This window comes from Diabrotica virgifera, chromosome 1 (genome assembly GCF_917563875.1).
Source record: "Diabrotica virgifera virgifera chromosome 1, PGI_DIABVI_V3a".
NCBI classification, from domain to species: Eukaryota; Metazoa; Arthropoda; class Insecta; order Coleoptera; family Chrysomelidae; genus Diabrotica; species Diabrotica virgifera.
In genome coordinates this window covers 45,373,470-45,394,846 of record NC_065443.1, presented here as the reverse complement: position 1 = coordinate 45,394,846, position 21,377 = coordinate 45,373,470, and the positions used below count along the sequence as shown (strand labels likewise).

At 31.3% G+C, this 21,377-nt stretch overlaps 1 protein-coding gene across 1 annotated transcript in view; it reads right to left on the bottom strand.

Moving 5' to 3' along the window:
* Window positions 1-21,377, bottom strand: part of LOC114331334 (chitin deacetylase 1) — a 128,142-nt gene that overhangs the window by 19,667 nt on the left and 87,098 nt on the right. The window contains exons 3-7 of the mRNA XM_028280862.2: window positions 19,786-19,897; window positions 13,885-14,012; window positions 8,298-8,503; window positions 4,363-4,519; window positions 1,997-2,135 (exon numbers count right to left, since the gene is read on the bottom strand). Coding sequence (XP_028136663.1) covers window positions 1,997-2,135; window positions 4,363-4,519; window positions 8,298-8,503; window positions 13,885-14,012; window positions 19,786-19,897 — 742 coding nt within the window. The remainder of the gene's footprint in view (window positions 1-1,996; window positions 2,136-4,362; window positions 4,520-8,297; window positions 8,504-13,884; window positions 14,013-19,785; window positions 19,898-21,377) is intronic.

Genomic DNA, 21,377 nt, shown 5'->3' with positions numbered 1-21,377 from the left:
AGTAAAAAAAAATTCTTCTAATAATTTATTTAATATGACTCATTTATATCGGCAATTCAGACGTATATTATACATTTTAAAATAGAAGACTTTAAAATGATATTGCCAATATTGTCAATATTGCCAAATCCCAGGAACGCAACTCATAAATATTGGCAATATCATTTTAAAGTCTTCTACTTTAAAATGTATAATATATGTCTGAATTGCCGATATAAATGAGTCAGATTAAATAAATTATTAGAAGAATTTTTTTACTAAGCAACAACATTTTTGTTTAATTCATTAATATTTTTTTGTATTTGGACAACGACATCCGATTTGGGCGTCGAAACGTTAATAAAATCATTTTTTTAATAAAATTGTGGCTTATTTCTCATCAAAAATAGTTAATTGCAGAACTAGAGGTTTATTGTATTGCACTATTTTCTCTATTAGGGTTTTTATACTTTGTAGACGGTCATTTGTTCCGCAACTTTTTCGGAATCCTGCCTGTTTTCTTGGTTGATAAGTTTCTAGATAAATCTCTACTAAGTTTGTGAGTACACGGAACTAACTTTCGTTGGATTTTTTCTCAGACCAGTATACGGAATGTGACTGCATATTATAGAGTCTCTTTCATCTCTTTTATTCTTCGTCTCCTTGCCTTACAAATTGTAAAAGGCAGGGATAAAGAATGTAACAGAAATTGGTTCTACGAGAGGTTTCAGATTTACAGATCTGGGAGTTCTCATTTCTTTACATTATTTATGTTTAAATGATTATGTTTTAAAATAAAAATGTATACCATTTTTATTCAGTTGCAATGCGAAGGCAAAACAATCTTATTTTTCACTTAAAACAGGGAGCGAGGTCCAGCACTCTAAATCGACGATTTTCGACTCTTATTGGAGTCATCATCGGTAGGCCTGCTGCTCTCTGCTCGAAGTGACCAAACCATGAAAGTTTATCCCCATATTGCAACTAACGTGTATGGAGTAGGTGACTAGCGTCATCTGACAACTGAAAGGTAAAGTTCTAATAGCAACATTAATGATATTGAAAAATATTAAAAATACTACTAAAAGATTTTTAAATTGAAAACTTATTGGTCCATTTCCCTGGTAACACCTCAATGGCTTCTAAAATTTGCAGGTCAGATGGATGCTGCAGTGAAGACAAGAGGGAATTCTAAAAAGTTGCAATTCACAACACCCGTCTGCAACTTGGTAAAGTTCCAACGGATAATGGACCGAGTTACTCTATAGGAGTAATATAAAATAAAAATGTATACCATTTCTATTCAGTTGCAATGCGAAGGCAAAGCAATCTTATTTTTCACTTAAAACAGGGAGCGAGGTCCAGAACTCTGAATCGACGATTTTCGACTCTTATTGGAGTCATCATCGGAGAGGCGTAGGCCTGCTGCTCTCTGCTCGAAGTGACCAAACCATGAAAGTTTATTCCCCCCATTAGGATTGAAAATTTTACGTTTCAGTTGCCAGATGACGCTAGTCACCTACTCCATACACGTTAGTTGCAATGTGGGGATAAACTTTCATTGTTAGGTCACTTCGAGCAGAGAGCAGCAGGCCTACGCCTCTCCGATGATGACTCCAATAAGAGTCGAAAATCGTCGATTCAGAGTGCTGGACTGCGCTCCATGTTCTAAATGAAAAATAAGATTGTTTTGCCTTCGCATTGCAACTGAATAAAAATGGTTTATATTAGTATTACTCCTATAGAGTAACTAGGTCCATTTTCCGTTGGAACTTTACCAAGCTGCAGACGGGTGTTGTGAATTGCAACTTTTTAGAATTTCCTCTTGTCTTCACTGCAGCATCCATCTGGCTTGCAAATTTTAGAAGCCATGGAGGTGTTACCAGGGATATGGACCGATAAGTGTTAGATTATTTTTTAATTTGTTGAAACCAATTATAATAACATTAAATGTTAATACTGCTATTTTCTTTCCTAACAATTCCTTTCCTAAAACTGTAAAAATTATAGGTCTTACCTGGGAATGTTTTAGTAGGACATGTACCAGATTTGCACTCGTGGGGTATTTTATAATCCAATGTATATGGCCATACTGGTATAGGAAGTGCGGGTACTCCTATAGAACTGTCATAAATGTATCCAAATTCTTCTAAAACCTAAAAAAATCAAAGATACAAGATAGTTGATCATGCAAAAGAATATGCCTTTCAATAAATTTCAAGAAAAGTTTATGAAGATTTTCAAATCATCACAAAATAATGACACGTTAACATTTAACGGGAAAACTCTTGAACAAGTAAAGGATTACAACTATTTTATAATAATTTCTATAATGAACCACAGTAATGATTATTTCAAAGAAATTAGATTGTACATAGATAAAGCACATACAAATTTCAACAAACTGAGGAAAGTGTTATGTATGTACAACAATCTTAGGCTGGATTTAAGAATTAGATTGGTAAGGTATTTTATTTACTTCACACTACTATATAGAATGGAGGCGTCTACACTGAAAGCGCCGTCAATTAAGAAATTTGAAGTAGAATCCTAAAAAATAACATGGATTAAATCATGCAACAAACAATGAAGTGATGAGAAGAATATACAAGGTGTCCCAAAAGTAGCGGAATGGTCGAATATTTCGCGAAATAAACATCGGATCGAAAAACTGAAAAATACGTGTTCAATATTTTTCAAAAATCTATCGAATGACACTAAGCACGACCCCCACTCTATCCCCTGGAGGTGGGGTGGGGGTAACTTTAAAATCTTAAATAGAAACCTACATTTTTTATTACAGATTTAGATTCCTTACGTAAAACTAAGCAACTTTTATTTGTGACATTTTTTCGAATTATGGATAGATGGCGCTATAATCGGTAAAAACAATTTATCTTCATACCATAGGTAAATTAGAGAAATGGTCTAATATCTCGAGAAATACACTTTCAAATGCAAAACCAAAAAACACGTTTTTAATATTTTTTAAAACCTATCGAACGACCTCAAACACGACTCCTTACTGCACACCCTGGAGGTGGGAGTGGGGGTAAATTTAAAATCTTAAATAAGAACTCCAATTTTTTATTGCAGATTTGGATTTGTCATAAAAAATAATTAACATTTATTCGAAATATTTTTGAGAATTGTTGGTAGATGGCGCTATAATCGGAAAAATGTGATTTATTAGCGCCATCTATAAACAATTCTAAAAAATGTTTTGAATAAGTGTTACTTATTCTTTCATGAAGAATCCAAAATTTCAATGAAATGGGGGTTTCTATTTAAGATTTTAAAGTTACCCCCACCTCCACCTCCAGGGTGTGGACTGGGGGGCCGTGTTTGGTGTCTTTCGATAGGTTTTTGAAAAATATTAAAAACGTGTTCTATGGTTTTTCATTTGAAAGTGTATTTCTCGAGATTTTAGACCGTTTCTATAATTTACGTATGGTATCACGATAAATCGTTTTCACCGATTATAGCGCCATCTATCCACAATTCGAAAAAAATGTCTCGAATAAAAGTTGCTTACTTTTACATAAGGAATCCGAATCTGCAATAAAAAATGGAGGTTTCCATTTAAGATTTTAAAGTTACCCCCACCCTACCTCCAGGGGGTGAAGTGGGGGTCGTGTTTAGTGTCATTCGATAGATTTTTAAAAAATATTGAAAACGTATTTTTCAGTTTTTCGATCCGATGTTCATTTCGCGAAATATTCTACCGTTCCGCTACTTTTGGGACACCCTATATAATCGTATGGAAATAACAGAAACCATCAAAACTAGAAAGCTGCAGATCCTGGGACATTATATATAGATATGGCGAAAGATATTACGTGCTTCAATTAGTTATACAAGGAAAAATAGAGGCAAGGAGAAGTATAGTAAATAGTAAGGAGAAGAATCTCATGGCTACGCAAATTGCGGGAAATGATATAAATGCTCACCTATTGAATTTTAAGGCCTTGATTGTTGCCAACTTCCGCCGCGAAGATGGCACCTAAAGAAGAAAATACTGCATCTCTTGGGTTCTTTATACATTATTGCTAATGAACTTTTTAAGGTGGTAATAATCAGATTAAATTTTCTACCAATATCGTAGAAGTTCAACAGTAATAGTTATAAATTTAATATAATATTGTTGTTTTGTTACCCACTTTGCGGTAACTGCAATTATTTGATATGTTTTTAAACCATTTAACGAACTGAGGTGACAGAGACCTTCTCATTTGTTAATCTTGTTGAGAAATAATTAAATGGATTATACTTGCTCAAACAGCTAACGATTATTGTGTTTGTATAGATTTTTTTAAGGAATTTTGAAAATTATGATATTAACTTTTAAATACATACTTGTTTATTAATATTTGTATTACTCACTTTATATTGTGTGTTTCTTCCTGGTTTTAGGAAAGGTGCCCTCATTCCCACAACTTCACTTTTTGAAATATTTGCAAGATGTTTGAGTATATCTCTCATGCCTACCATTTCACCAACCCATTCCTCAAATCCTTTGTTTTCCAACCCACTTTGAAGCCTAAAAAATAAAAATATATTAAAGATTTTATAGAGACGTAGTATTAATTCTCTAAAGGTACATTTTTTGAAGGGCTGTGAGTACCGGTCAGAGCTGTATTTTATATAATGTAAGGTCAGTTAAAAGTGCCGGAGAAATCTTTCATTCTGCGTTTAAATTTTTCAAAAATATTTATTAGTTTTCTCAAGATTCCAAAAAAAAATTAATGCATTTAAAACACATTGGCGCTAAATTTTGCGCCTACGCCCTTAAGGATAGTATTTAAATTTAAAAATTACAAAAAACGTAGTATGAAGCTTCGCCCTAGTATTGCCTATTGTACCACTTTTTTTTGTTATATTTTATTTATCTGAGTAACATTAAGATTTGCTTAAAAAGTAAAACGTATCAGTAGAATTATAACCTATAATTACACAAGTGCTCTAAAATTACTGATTTGAATCCCGAGTGACACTTTGACAGTTTTAATTTTCTGATCCAAAGGGAGGAAAATTATGTCAAATTGCTCTAAAATTACTGATTTGAATCCCGAGTGACACTTTGACAGTTTTAATTTTCCGACCAAAAGGGAGGAAAATTATGTCAAATTGTCACGAGGGCAATACAAATAGGCAATTTTAAGAGGTCGAGTGTAATTCGGTAAGATTATTTCATGAATAAAATTGCTCAAAACAAAAAATTTGTCACAAAATGTGATTTATTTATGTATTAATTAGTACAATTAAACACACAATTGTTATACACATTGACAGTTGAACGTTATTTGAAAAATCCATTTTTTATTAGTTGATGTAGAAGCATTGTCCTTTATATTTAACACAAGATTTTTGTGATGTTCTTATTGATATCTTGATTTGAATATTTGCTAAACCTGCTCATGGTGTTCACTTTGACAAGTTGTAAAACATTAATTGTGATTAACGTCACTGAATATTTATTTAATTTTAAATTTGCGTCACAATGAAGGATATCAAATCTGCCGCGCTACTTGACGGCGCGACGGGTAATTATCAGTAGTAATTGCACAAGAGCTCTAAAATTATCGAATTTTTCCCGAGTTACACTTTGACAGTTTTAATTTCACGACCCGAAGGGGAGTGATATTATGTCAAAGTGTCACGAGGGCAAAAATTCGATAATAATTTTAGAGATCGAGTGCAATTTGTTGCGATTATTTCATGAATAAAACTGTTCAAAACCAAAATTTTATTGTAATTTATTTATGTAGATCTTGAAATTTCTTGATTACCTGGTCTGGTGATTCCCTGGCGACCTTTTTATTGCGTTGCTTGCCAACACGGCCTCCACTGACACTGGCTCCCGACCCCGGGGAGTCCCCGATCTGAATTTGTTTCCTGATGAACGCAAAATTTATGCAGTTGCTCTGTCTAAATTCATGACTTATCAGTATTTAAAAATGTGCTAACTTTGTTATTTAAAATAAAATATAGTTTACAATTTTATTTTCAACAGGATTAAGTAAAGCGTCGATGATACGGGGCTGGTTTACAAGCTACTAGTCGGCGAGTTTAAAAGCTAGCAAATGAGCGAGTCAACGAGTGTCGATGACAAACAAAACTTTACACCCGCTCAGTAGCCAAACACTAGCGAGTTGCAATGAAATCATGACTTGTTGAACTATTCGTTTTCAACATTATTACTATAAGCAAAGGGATCTTCATCCTTTAATTCTCTCAATAAACCTTAGGAAGCACCATATTTATCGCATTATCCATTATTTTACCCATTTTCTTTTCTGCTTTAAGCTTTTCTTTAGTTTTCGTTCTAAAACATTCTTGACTGCATGAGCCAAATAACTACGCCTACGCACGCGCGAACTAATTCTGTTGACATTTTTGATAAAGCTACAAACACGCAGACATTCTATTTGCAACCAGTAATAGCAGCAATGATGACACAGGGATAGTTAACTAGCTTACCAACTCGCAACTTGCAAACTCGCCCCGTGTCATCGACGCGCTGTAACTAGTATCTTTTATTATTTTCATTTTACATTTTTGTAAATGATTTTGGCAAAAAAGTGTCCTCCAATACATTAAAATATGTCATGTTATGTTAAAATATGTTACCTTTTTCACAAATAAAGACGTTTTAAAGTTTTCGATATTAGTCACGATATTTCAAGATTTCTTGTTTTCTTGACAAGAAATCTTGGAATTGACATACAATGTCTTGTCTTGTCTTGAAATCTAAAATTACTTCTTGTCTAAATCTTGTCTTGAAATCAAGACAAGATCAAGACAAGATCTTGAAATTTTCAAGAACTTGGCGACCCCTAGGTTTAGCCAATATTCAGAAGAAGAGATCAATAAAATATTAGTTAACATTATTTAAAAATGCAGATTTATTCATGAAATAATCTTATCGAATTACACTCGAGCTCTTAAAATTGCCGATTTGTATTTCCCTCGTGACACTTTAACATTAGATGTAGAACTAAAAGTTTATAGTTCATTTTCTTAAGTGTGGTTGTTCTCAAAACTAGAAAACTCGTTATAATTAAACAGAAAGAAAATACTTTAATTTATTCTCCGTATAACAATTTATGTATAGTATTTTTACTACAAAAGCGATATTACGTAGGTCAAAATTTTTGACGTAAGAGAACTGTCAAAACATTAGAATGTGACTTTTCATTATTGCCATGTTTATAATAAACATAGCAATAATGAAAAGTCGTATTCTAATGTTTTGACAGTTCTCTTACGTCAAAAATTTTGACCTACGTAATATCGATTTTGTAGTAAAAATACTATAGATTACTCCCAGTATAATAATAATCTGATTGGACAGAATTAAACACGTGATGAAAAATCTTAGGTACTACTCGATTGGAAATTAAAATCATTAAAAAATATCTGCTAAAATTTTGATTTTTGTAGGTATCTATTGATCACAATCTCTATGAATGGAATAATTAATATAGGTAAATCTACGAGTTATTACGTATTGTAAATTAGTGATGTTGAAAAAGTATCTATTCGTTACAAAGTACTCGTTACTACGAATACCGAAAGTAACGATTACTATACAGAGAGGCAAATCGTTACTTTGATTACTTTGATTACTTCGTTACTTCGTACCAATCGTATCAGAGCGAGTAACGACTATTGTATCTACTTTCATTACTTTGATTACTCTGATTACTTCGTACCAATCGTATCAGAAAGAGTAACGGCTATTGTATCTAATACAACCAGTACACTTGATTACTTTCTACCAATCGTATCCCAGCGAGTAACGGACGGGACCGGTATTTTACGAGTGTTATCGAATATCGTTATCGGTATGAAGCGTTTTAAGGGTATGAGGATGAGGAGTAGATAGAAGATGAAACAGAGGGAGGTATAATGGTATACGTAAAATATGTAATATATGTTATTAACAAAGATCGAATGCGAGAAAGCTATATTTTTATCTAGATCTACACGATTTGCCGATGTAGATTAGATAGTAGATCATTCACAAATTCACAGAATGAAAATAAAAATAAAACCTACCTACTGAGAAATACGATTCTCGATATGATTACCGCCGGTACTCAAATACAAAAGTAACAAAAGTAATCATAGTAATCAAAGTAACGAATAATGTAAATGATTACTTTATACAAAAATAACGATTTGTAACGAATACTCGAAAGTAACTATAATCAACATCACTATTGTAAATCGCGCATAAAAAAGTTTTAGCTAGACTGGATTATTTATAACTGCAATACTGAGTAAATTACGGAAATTAAAATAAAAAAACTTACGATATTGTCTCCGTGGCTACCTCATGTCCTTCACTGGCTAATTCTTGTATCATGTGATAGTTACTATATTCGTGAGATATAAAGAAAGTACCTCTTATATCACAACCATTTGGATTTTGTCGTTTATGATTGAGAACTTTTCTGTAATGATCATAATTGTTTAGGTTAACTGCTCCATCAAATGTCAAGAGGATCATCTGTGGCGTCTAAAAATTGTATTATATTATTAATTCTAATTGTAATTTCATGAAAATTTTATACTAATAAAGTTTTCATACTCAAAGAATCAAGTGGCAAAACGCGAAGATCTAAAGGTTGGAACATATACTTTTGATGGAGTAAGAGAGTTCATTTATCTAGGCTCACAAATCAACCAATGTAGTACGGTATAACTGCAGAAATTAACAGACTTATATCAACCTATTTTTGACCCCAGAATCTGTGGTATAATTTATGACCAATATTTTCGGGATCTAACAAATAGAGCGTATTATAGATTAATAGACCAGGAAGGATCTGTTTTTAGGTGGATGTGAGAGGTGGCGTTCGGATTTTTGCGGATAAAGTTAGGTGATAACTTCTTTAATAATAATTGACTAATGCTTCTTCTCAAATATCCCCGGAACATTAATAAAAAAAATAAAATATTTAAAAATTTCAAAAAATCTCGTTTTTTTCTACTTTCTTTGCTTATAACTTTAAAACGATTCATTTTGGACCAAAGTCGTATAGGAATAAAACAAAGATAATTAAATTTTCTATCAGATAAGATTGGTTAAAAATTTTTTAATTGAACACCCTTGCTGCAAATATCAATAAATATAAAATAAGGGGGCAAAACAAGCCTGTCCTTATTCAATGTTTTCCATCACTTAGGTTACACTTGGAACCTTCCTAATTCGCTTAGAAAATTTTTGTAATGTGCTAAAACCGTCCACCAAATTTCATTAAAATTGACTTACTAGATTTTGCATAATAATTTTGCAATCTAAACTTTTTTTAAAGAATTAAATTTTTTTAAAATCTTGCACAACAAAAACTAGAACATATGAAGATTTGTCAATTTTTTTTACATATAAAGAACCACTCCACCTATCTAATGCAATTTACAGAATTGAAATCGGATTATTTAAGCAGCCTCAGCAATGTTTTAAAATTATAAACAATTTTTTGGCTTATAAACAAATTACTGCTGTGTCCAGGAGGGTGTGCTAAGGGCTCCTTTATTTAGATGGACTTACCCAAGTTTTTTTATGTGTTTTGACCCGTAGAACACGAATTTTTTGGGTAACAGTTGATCCGGATGTCGATAAGATTGTTATAAACAAGGAACTTGAGGAATTACATAACATCGATTTTTCGCAAAATAAAACATTTTTTTGTATTTCTTGGGTAGTTCTAAGCGAAAAATGTTCTTATAAGTTTTTTAGTAGGATTCATAGTTTCCGAGATAAACGCGGTGGAACATTAAAAAAATCGAAAAATTGCAATTTTTGAACGAGAGTAACCTTTTGATTAAAAAATAAAATAGCAATTCTGCTGACAGCATTTGAAAATTTAAGTCAAATTATACCGGTTTTAATTATTTGCATTGGTAAACATTAATTTATCTACTCTATGTCATATTATGTATAAGTTTTTAGTTTGTGAAAACTGTCATTATAGATAGCAGTGCGTGAAGGGTTTAAAGTGTGCGTGAAGTAACAATGTATTTTAAATGAGATTTAATTTTTCGCACACTGTCAATAGGATTTTTTGGCACACTCTCATATAGGATTTTTAAATGATAATGTTCTAAAAATTGTAGAATAGAAATGAATTACAGTGACGAAGAGTTACAATTTTTTTATTTGTTTATCGTAGATAAAATATTGTATGAAACTGTGCGTGAAGTACTTTTTGCGAACTTACGCGATGTATAGCACTCGCTCCGTTGTCGCTCGTGCTCTAAAAATCGCGTGCGTTCGCAAAAAGCGTACTTCACAAACTGTTTCATAAATAACTACTTTTTATTATTAAAAAAAGCTATTTGTTTATAAGCCAAAAAATTGTTTATAACTTTAAAACATTGCTGAGGCCCCTTAAATAATCCGATTTTAATTCTGTAAAGTGTATTAGATAGGTAGAGCACCTCTTTATACGTAAAAAAATTAGCCAACTTCTAAATGGTCTACTTTTTGTTCAGAAAGATTTTAAAAAATTTGAACTTTTTTAAAAACATTTATATTGCAAATGTATTATGCAAAATCTATTAGGTCGATTTTAATGAAATTTGGTAGACCATTTAAGTAAGTTATAAGAAACATTGAATAACAACAGGCGTATTTTGCCCCCTTATTTTGTATTTATTGCTATATTGCAGAAAAGGTAATACCTTATAGACCAGGGCGCATCTGTAAAAATATTAGTACATTTGGACGTTGAGAGGTGACTCAAATTTTTTTGCAGAAATTTCTTGAAAATAAATCAAATAATAATATTTGAGTTATCCTCCCTCTCAAAAAGGTCCGGAACATTGTTTAAATAATCAAAATGTCAAAAAATTAAGGAAAAATTCGATTTTTTTCTTCGTTTTTTGATTATAACTTTAAAAGTATTCATTTCCGAGAAAAGTTGTACTGACATAAAAGTTGAGTAATTAAATTTACTACAACATAGAGTTGGTTAAAAATTTATGAAATAGTCACCCTTGTTGCAAAATAGCAATAATTGTGAAAAAAACATACAAAAACAAGTATTCGCATTTTACGTTTCTCAACCATTTATGATACACTTAGGACCTTCATATTTCACCCTAAAAAATTTCATAATACAGTAAAACAATACTGTAAATTTCATTAAGATCAGTTCAATAGATTTTGCAAAATAAATTTTGCAATCCAGCTTTCGTAAAAAAAAATTCATTTTTTCAAAATGTTACAGGACTGAAAATAAAGCAGATAGCAAGTTTAAAAATTTTTTGCGTATAGGAGTGTACTGTACCTTTCATTTGAAATTTTGCAAAATTAAAATCGATTAACACCACGGCGTCAGGAATTTTTTTAAATAAACATTAATTATTGGTGCTACGCGCAGGACAGCGGATAGTTTGCTCTGATTGAGCATTCCAATGACCTATGATAATGATTGATACATTTTAATTTTTATGACATTTCGATATAAATAAATAAATTTGTTTATTGCAAAATAAATACACATACTCTATCCTTTGAAATAACACTTTTATTAGCAAAAACTTTCTTTGTTCATATATTTTAACTTAAATAATAAAAGTTTATTATTTTTAAACATGTGCAATTGTTTAAACAATATTTCACAAAGAATAATAAAATTAGTTTGATTTTTGTGGAATTAAAAAATTAAAATACAACAAAATATAGAGTAAGAAAATAATATATTAGATAAAGATTGGAAGAAATGTTGGTGGAAATCAACCTGTGTGAATCGAACACCGCTGTCCTGCGCGTAGCACCAAAAATTATTGTTTATTTCAAAATTTTTCTGACGCCGTGGTAATTAATCGATTTTAATTTTGAAAATTGTAAATGAAAGGTACAGTACACTTTTATAAGCAAAAAAAATTTCAACTTGCTATCTGCTTTATTTTCAGTCCTGTAACATTTTGAAAAAATGAATTTTTTTTCCGAAAGCTGTATTGCAAAATTTATTTTGGAAAATCTATTGAACCGATCTGAATGAAATTTACAATATTATTTTACTGTATCATAAAGTTTTTCTGGGTGAAATATGAAGGTAATAAGTGTAGCATAAATGGTTGAAAAACGTAAAATGCGAATACTTGTTTTTGTATGTTTTTTTCGCAAGTATTGCTATTTTGCAACTAGGGTGACTATTTTTTAAATTTTTAACCAATTCTATATTGTAGTAAATTGAATTATGCAACTTTTATGTCAGTACAACTTTTCTCGGAAAGGAATACTTTTAAAGTTATAATCAAAAAACGAAGAAAAAAATCGAATTTTTCCTTCAATTCTTGACATTTTGATTATTTAAACAATGTTCCGGACCTTTTTGAGAGGGAGGATAACTCAAATATTATTATTTGATTTATTTTCAAGCAATTTTTGCAAAAAAATTTGAGTCACCTCTCAACGTCCATCTCAAAACAGATGCGCCCTGGACTATTAAGACATTTTTGACCAGTTGTATATCATACAAAATTCAATTATCTTTATTTTATTTCTGTACGACTTTGTTCCAAAACGAACCGTTTTTAAGCTTAAACAAACCGCAAAGAAAGCAGAAAAAAATCGATGTTTTTCGAAATTTTTAAATATTTTAATTTTTTTAATAATATTCCGGACATATTTGAGAAGGAGCGTGAGTCAATTATTATTACTGAAGGTGTCACCTAACTGTATCTGCAAAAATCCGAATGTCACCTCTCACATTCAAAAATACACGTTTTTTTACAGATTAGTTCTGGTCTATAAAGAAACTTTTAACATCAAACATAGTCACAAAAAGAATGAAAATATTGATATACAGAACTCTAATCAAGCCCGTCTTCACTACGCGTCAGAAACGACGACGATGACAAAAAGTGATGAATAACATTTAGGCTGTTTTGAACGTAAAATCGTCAAATATATTTATAACGGCGTGAAGGAAAATGTATTATGGCGTAGATGCTATAATTTTGAGTTTTACCGCATTTATAGTGTGCCTAGTATTGGTAGGTGCATTAAAATAAACAAGCTGAGATGGCTAGGTCTCTTAGAGAAAACGAACGAGATGAAACCGTCGAAAAACATTTATAACCAAAGATCGTATGGAGTCAGGGGAAGAGGTAGGCTCAGAGTACGATTTAAGGGGACAGTTGGAAGACGACTTACTAGTCTTAAGAGTACAAAATGGGATAACCAAGAAGAAGGATAGGAAGGAATGGAAGCTTATTCTCGAACAGGCCAAGACCCACCATGGTTTATATGTCAATAATGATGATGAAAGTTTTCATGAAAATATCTAGCTTCATTCAGCTTCATTTTCTATCTTTTGCTCGAGAACGAATTTAGTTAACGGCTCTTTAGAGTTTACTCGTTCCACTAGTATTCCCCACTGCAAAAACGAGAGTATAGCGCATCTTCCTATATAATCGTGAAATAACTTTTACTTATAACTACAAATTAACAAGGAATACAATGATCGGAATAAGTCAAAGGAAACGAGTTCCAAATCAAGTGATCATGAAGAAGACGGTGGTGCGAGATGCTGTTGAGTCTATTTTACATCTAAAGTGGAATTAGGCTGGACATGTTAGTAGAATCTCGACATAAAGAGAATTGCTGGAAACTGATTAAAGAGGACACTAGATAGAGAGGAATAGCCTTAGCTAAGAAAAACCTATGGAGACCTACGTTTATCAGTGGAAAATTTAGGTTTTTTTTGCATATTTGAAACAATAGAAAACAACAAAAATGAGGGTACTTAGAAAAGAATTATCACATCTAAAGCAGAAAGTATAGGAAGCTGCAAAATAAATAAGAAAGTTCTACAAGTTGAACAAATCAGTTGTTCCCAGTCCGAATGCCGACATCTAGAAATATACAAAATAACTTTTACTTACATCTTCTGGATCTAAACCACCAGGAATCAATGTACCGTCCTTAGAACAGAAGCAATATGGTAAGACACACTTTTCTGGATCACATTTTGTTGCTAAATCTGTAGGTTCTTCTGTAACTGGTGCAGGTGCTAGAATGAAACAGTGATATTAATAACAAAACTAATAATAATAAAACTTTTTTAAATATTGTTTTATCCAGTATCCAAGCAGATCTAGCCTTCGCTTAATATTAAGTACAGTATGCGGCAAAATAAACAGTACTGAAATGAGTATTGAAATGTTTATGATTATTTTTATATTTAGTGTAGATGATATTGCGAGTTGCAAACATTATTCACATTGCATAGTCCGCAATTCCGGAACGTCAGACGGTAGATCACTCTGCCCCCTTAAGCATTCCCCATATGTAGGCATCAGGTAGCGTTAGGCCTGGTGAGTTGCGATCTCTTAAAATAATCGAGCAGTATTAGACGAGACTCCCTGGTTATGTGACAAGTTGTCCCGTCCTGCTGAAATCATTATTAATTTTAAGCTTTCGCCCGTATTCGTGACCTTTTCCGTATGACAGAAAATAGTACTCCACGACAAAAATTTTTTCTGCAAAACTGAGAACCATCCTGAAGCAGGTAACATTAACACCACATCCACATAAGTTATAACCACGTTCGCAAACCACTTAGTACGTTTCGGTGCATGATACACATATAAGTTTGAGGCATACGCATTTCAGTACTGTTTATTTTGCTGCATACCGTACAATTGAGAAAAACTTTAGAGGAACTGGTTATGATATTAAATAGTGTTCAATATGATGGACGAATATCACAAAACGTGAGACTTGATATTGTACCTCATAGCAGTAGGCTATTGATTATGTACTATAGAAAGGAACTACAACGTTAACGGGGTTTTATTATTTCATATGGTCAATGAATCTCTCTATATGAAAAAACCGCCGAGTGCTACCATTTAAAGGGGTGCGTTTTTGAGAAATGGGTGAATTAGTCCCTGGGCACAGGTTACATTAGGGTGAGTTCTATGCACTTTTGGTACAAACACGTCTACATAACAATTGTTCCTGGTTAAATATCCTATCTAAATATAACATTTTAAAGTCAAAGATACTTTTTTTTACAAAAATATATTCAAAAGAAAAAGCACAAAGAAACCCAAAAGAAAGAAATTTTGTTTTTTCTCCCATAACTTTTGTCCACGGGGATATAGGTATAGACATTGCTTCACAGAGAAAAAACTTAAATATTTTCTCTTTAAAATGATGTTTGGTAGAGGTCATTAGGATTTACAGTTTTCGAAATATGATTTTTCAAAGTTCGCCGCTCATAGCAATTTTGGGCAATTTTCCTTGTTATTTCGCAAATATTGTTCTGTAACTTTTTTCTACGTAACTTTAGGTATATGCAATGGTAAACGTAATAGGAATAGAAATCAATTACCTTTAAAATGGTCTACTCAAGTCTACTGTATAACGGTGTACGACTTTTTTTAAAGAGATTGTGGTTTTTCAAGGTTTTATACTTTTAACGATTTTTTTATAATATAATATAAAAATACTTTTTTTATATTGTACGACTTCTTTTAACGAGGTTATCTTTTTCAAGACTTTTAACGAGTTTTTATATTTTCTACGATTATTTTTTAAATTTCCCATTATAACTTTTTTTTCTATATGGTATATATTATATTATAATAAAAAAGAAAGCTTATTCTGTTTACTTTAAAATGGTGAATGTATTATAAAAAATTCTAGGGTTATTTTTGAATAAGATATGCTTTTTCAAATTGTAATAAGTACTTGCAACGATTTTTGATTTTAAGATTATTTTTTAAATTCCTCATTATAACTTTTTTATGTAATTGTGTGTTATGATTGAATCTTATTTTTTATAGGTAATACTTTATATCCACTTGACTCGGTCGGGAAAACTTGAAAATATGGATTAATTCCAATATTTATTGTCAAAGCTCCTGCACCACAAGCTTTGCTTGAAAAAATAGCATGTAAATGTACCAAAGGATGTACAAAAAACTGCGGTTGTAGGAAGATAGGAATTAGTTGTTCAATATTCTGCAAAGGGTGCATGTGCATGGGTACTATTTGTGGGAACTCTAAGATAACTGAGGTGTCAGAGGAAGATATTGAAGCTAATGCTAACGAAGAGATGGACTTTGATTTTGAAAATTTTTTAAATGTCAACGTTTAAATAATTTTAACTAAAGTGATGTTTTTTAAGACTAATGTTTATGTAATTTTTGTAAAAGAAATAATTTTAAATAATACAGGTAAAAAAATATCAAAGAATCACTCGGTTTCCATTATGTATTTAAATATAGATGATACACCATTTTAAAGAACAGAAAGTAAGCCCTCTTTGTTGCGCAATATATAGATAGTATATTCATGTACAAGAAAAAAAAGTTATAATGAGAAATTTCAAAAATAATCGTAAAAAATGTAAAAAATAATAAATATATAATATATTATATAATAATTTTATTTAATTTTTATATTATATTATAAAAAAATCGTTAAAAGTATAAAACCTTGAAAAACCATAATCTCTTTTAAAAAAGTCGTACAACGTTATACAGTAGACCATTTTAAAGGTAATTGATTTCTATTCCTATTACGTGTACCATCGCATATACCTAAAGTTACGTAGAAAAAAGTTACAGAGCAATATTTGCGAAATAACAAGGAAAATTGCCCAAAATTGCTGTGAGTGGCGAACTTTGAAAAATCATATTTCGAAAACTGTAAATCCTAATGACCTCTACCAAACATCATTTTAAAGAGAAAATATGTAAGTTTTTTTTCTGTGAAGCAATGTCTATACCTATATCTCCGTGGACAAAAGTTATGGGACAAAAAACAAAATTTCTTTCTTTTGGGTTTCTTTGTGCTTTTTCTTTTGAATATATTTTTGTAAAAAAAAGTATCTTTGATTTTAAAAAGTTATATTTAGATAGGAAATTTAACCAGAAACAATTTTTATGTAGACGTATTTGTACCAAAAGTGCATAGAACTCACCCTAATGTAACCTGTGCCCAGGGACTAATTCACCCATTTCTCAAAAACGCACCCCTTTAAATGGTAGCACTCCGCGGTTTTTTCATATATAGATGTCCATTGACCATATCAAATAATAAAACCCCGTTAACGTTGTAGTTCCTTTTAGCTATCTTATTTTGAATATAATCAATAACCTACAGGTGCAATATAGGTCTGGATCCCGCGTATGAAAAAAAAGTTGATTAATAGCAAGCTGAAAATTTGTTAATAGCTTAAGGGTGTCTAGTCGGATAAACTTTGATATATGGGAACACTGAACAGGGGCAGTTTTAATTGTGGAACAGGTTAAAAATTTCGAACGGTCAGTCCACGAAAACGGCACATTTTGTCCGACAGAATAGGCTTAAACTCTCCGAACAGAGATTAAACTCTCATGCAAAAATCAGACTGCTATTTATCACCTGTCATAATTCCTGTCATTTGAAATATTCTACATGTTCCACTCATTAAAACGCCCATTTGGTGATAAATAGCAGTCTGATTTTTGCATGAGAGTTTAATCTCTGTTCGGAGAGTTTAAGTCTATTCTGTCGGACAAAATAAATGTGCCGTTTTCGTGGTGTGACCGTTCCAAATTTTTAACCTGTTCCACAATTAAAACTGCCCCTGTTCCAGTGTTCCCATATATCAAAGTTTATCCGACTAGACACCCTTAAGCTATTAACAGCTATTTTCAGCTTGCTATTAATCAACTTTTTTTTCATACGCGGGATCCAGACCTAGTAGATGTATTATCAGATGTTGATAATCCTCGTAGCAGGTACTTCACACCAAATTGCATCGGACACAGGCATATCTCAACGGTCGGTATTACGTATTTTGTGCCATCCATACAAAAATTAGTCATCAAGAACTCAGCGAAGATGGTCCCGATAGCTGCATGCAGTTTTGTGACATTTTGCAGGATTTATGTAACCGAAATCCACGTTTTATTCTACAAATTATGTTTTCTGATGAGGCTACATTTTACCTAAATAGTTTAGTCAATCGTCACAATTGCACATACTAAAGTAAAGATAATCCTCACTGGATGACTGAAGGTCATTGTTTAAATAATCAAAATGTCAAAAAATAAAGAAAAAATTCGATTTTTTTCTTCGTTTTTTGATGATAACTTTAAAAGTATTCATTTCCGAGAAAAGTTGTACTGATATAAAAGTTGCGTAATTAAATTTCCTATAATATAGGATTAGTTACAAATTTTAAAAATTGTCACTCTTTTTGCAAAATAGCAATAATTGCAAGAAAAACATAAAAAAACATGTATTGGCATTTTATTTTTTTCAGTCATATTTGCTACACTTAAGTCCTTCATGTTTCATCCATAAAAACTTTATAATATAGTAAAACAATACTGTAAATTTCATTAAGATCGGTTTACTAGATTTTGCAAAATAAATTTTGCAATTCAGCTTTCGCAAAAAAACTTCATTTTTTCAAAATGTTGCAGGACCGAAAATAAAGCAGGCAGCAAGTTGAGTTTTTTTTACTTATAGAAGATTACTGTACCTTTCGTTTGCAATTTGCAAAATTAAAATCGGTTAAGTACCGCGGCGTCAGGAATTTTTTTAAATAAACATTATTTTTTTGTGCTACGCGCAGGACAGCGGATACGTTTGCTCTGATTGGGCATTCCAATGACCTTTGATAATGATTCATAAATTTTAATTTTTAGTACATTTTGATATAAATAAATAAATTTGTTTATTGCAAAATAAAAACACATACTTTGTCCTTTAAAATTACATTTTTTTAGCAAAAACTTTCTTTTTATTCATATATTTTAAATTAGAGAATAAAAGTTTATTATTTTTAAACATATGCAATTGTTTAAACAATATTTCACAAACAATAATTAAATTAGTTTGATTTTTGTGGAATTATTAAAATACAACAAAATATGGAGTAAGAAAATAATATATTAGATAAAAATTGAAAGAAATTTTGGTGGAAATCAACTTGTGTGAATTGAACAACGCTGTCCTGCGCGTAGCACCAAAAATTAATGTTTATTTAAAAAAATTACTGAGAGGTAGTTAACCGATTTTAATTTTGCAAATTGCACGTGAAAGGTAGAGTACTCTTCTATATGTAAAAAAATTCAACTTGCTATCTGCTTTGTGTTCAGTCCTGCAATAATTTGAAAAAATGAATTTTTTTGCGAAAGCTGCATTGCAAAATTTAATTTGCAAAATCTATTGAACCGATGTTAATAAAATTTACAGTATTGTTTTATTATATCATAACGTTTTTCTGGGTAAAATATAAACGTTTTAAGTGTAGTATAAATGGTTGAAAAACGTAAAATGCAAATACTTGTTTTTTATGGTTTTTTCGCAATTATTGTTATTTTGCAACAAGGGTGACAATTTTCAAAAATTTTAACCAATCCTATATTATAGGATATTTAATTGTGCAACTTTTATGTTCGTGCAACTTTACTCGGAAGTGACTACTTTTAACGAAGGAAAAATCGAATTTTTCCCTCATTTTTTGACATATTGATTATTTAAACAATGTTCCGGACCTTTTTGAGTGGGAGGATAACTCAATTATTATTATAGGAGTTAATTCCAAGAAATTTCTGCAAAAAAATATGAGTCACCTCTCAACGTCCATCTCAAAACAGATGCGCCCTGGACTATAATAACACTGAACATAAAAATTCATCCAACAACCCAAAAAATTTTGTTCCTGGAAAACTTAGTTTAATTTTATTTTAGGAAAGTTAGATATTGATGCAGAACCCCAAAATACTAAACCTATTTTTTTAATTACTTAAAAGTATATACATATTACCATAACTTACTTGATGCTAGCGGTCCACACCTTGCTTCATTCTTAAAGGTACAGAATTTAGCAATGTCATCAAAGTATAGACCTGAAGGACATCTGTTAATATATGGATATCCATCGACGCACTAAAACATGAAATTTTTAGACACAATATTAAAAACACTGTTAATAAAATATTGCACAAACATATCGTCATCCTATTCTGTAAACTGTGTAACTCATTAATTCTCTGAAAAAGGACACACGTGCATATTTTTACCGGATGAGTACCTAAATAGCTACCTCTTCCTATACACCGTATCGCCCTTGCCGTCAAATTTAGCACGAAAAATACGTAACTCCCTAGTTTGTCATACCACACGACTGACATATCACTGTTTAGAAAGTGATATTTTCAAGAAAAAGTTGGTGGTAAGTAATATTAAATCATATAGGGTAAGGCGGGTAAAACGGGGTAGCTGCCTAAAACGGGGTACCCCCTGTTTTTTCAATACCACTCGCTCCATCTATACGACGTTAATGAAATTATATTATGGACGCCTGTTTACGCCTTCTGTCATAAAGCAGATATAATTAACTGTTAGTCAATTGTTGTGAAGAGTACATGTGCGTTTTTAGTTAACCAAGTTATAATATCGGCCGAAAAATAATCCATCGTTAGTATTACTAAAACAATTTATTATTTAATATCATTACTTCCAACTAACAGTGAATATGTTCTAGATTCTAGAGTATTCGTTTGTCATTATGTTAAAAAATAAAAACTTGTAATAATTTAAACAGGTCATAATCTCAAAATCTGCTTTTTGGGCAAAATGGGGTACCAATAGGTAGGGTAAAATGGGGTACCCTTTTACCATACCTATTGGTAGTCTTTACTCTTTTACCATACCAAGTAAGATAGTCGATGATCAAACCAAATCACAGACGAGTAAGAAATCGCAATTGAATAAAACTAAAAAAGTAGAGTCAGATTCAGAAGGCGAAGATAGTGACACTGACTGGTTCTGCGGAAACTTTTATTCAGGTTCCACAGAAGGATGTATAAGCTGATCCATTTGCCTTAAATGAGCTAAAAATTCATGTGCAGGTGTAGAAGATGAGGATGATGAATTGTATGCGAATTTATAGTACTTGTATGCGAATTTTGTCAATAGGCTTTTCTTGATTTCAATTTGGTACCCCATTTTACTCTATACGACGGGCATAATGGGGCAATTTCAGTTTCTGTTTTTTCATGTAATAAAAAAACTTTGATTTTTTTAAATTTAAATTATATTAATAAATAGTTACTACTATAACAATGATATTTGTCTTATTTTAAGACCTTAAAAGTTACAATTTTTTTTTAAATCCCAATTTAAACCTTAAGTACCCCATTTAGCACGCCTTTCCCCTACAAATGTTAGTGATATGTGTATATATAAAATATTTCCGTTTTACCATCCTATCTTTTAAAATGGGAGATACGTAGTATTCGCATAAGTCATATTTAGATAGTTTTTTTGTCTCCTGTAAAATTTGGATAAATGGAGTTACGCAGTTTAGAGATTAGGTTGACGATACCTTTACCGGTAAACCACTTTGATGCAATATGATTGTGAA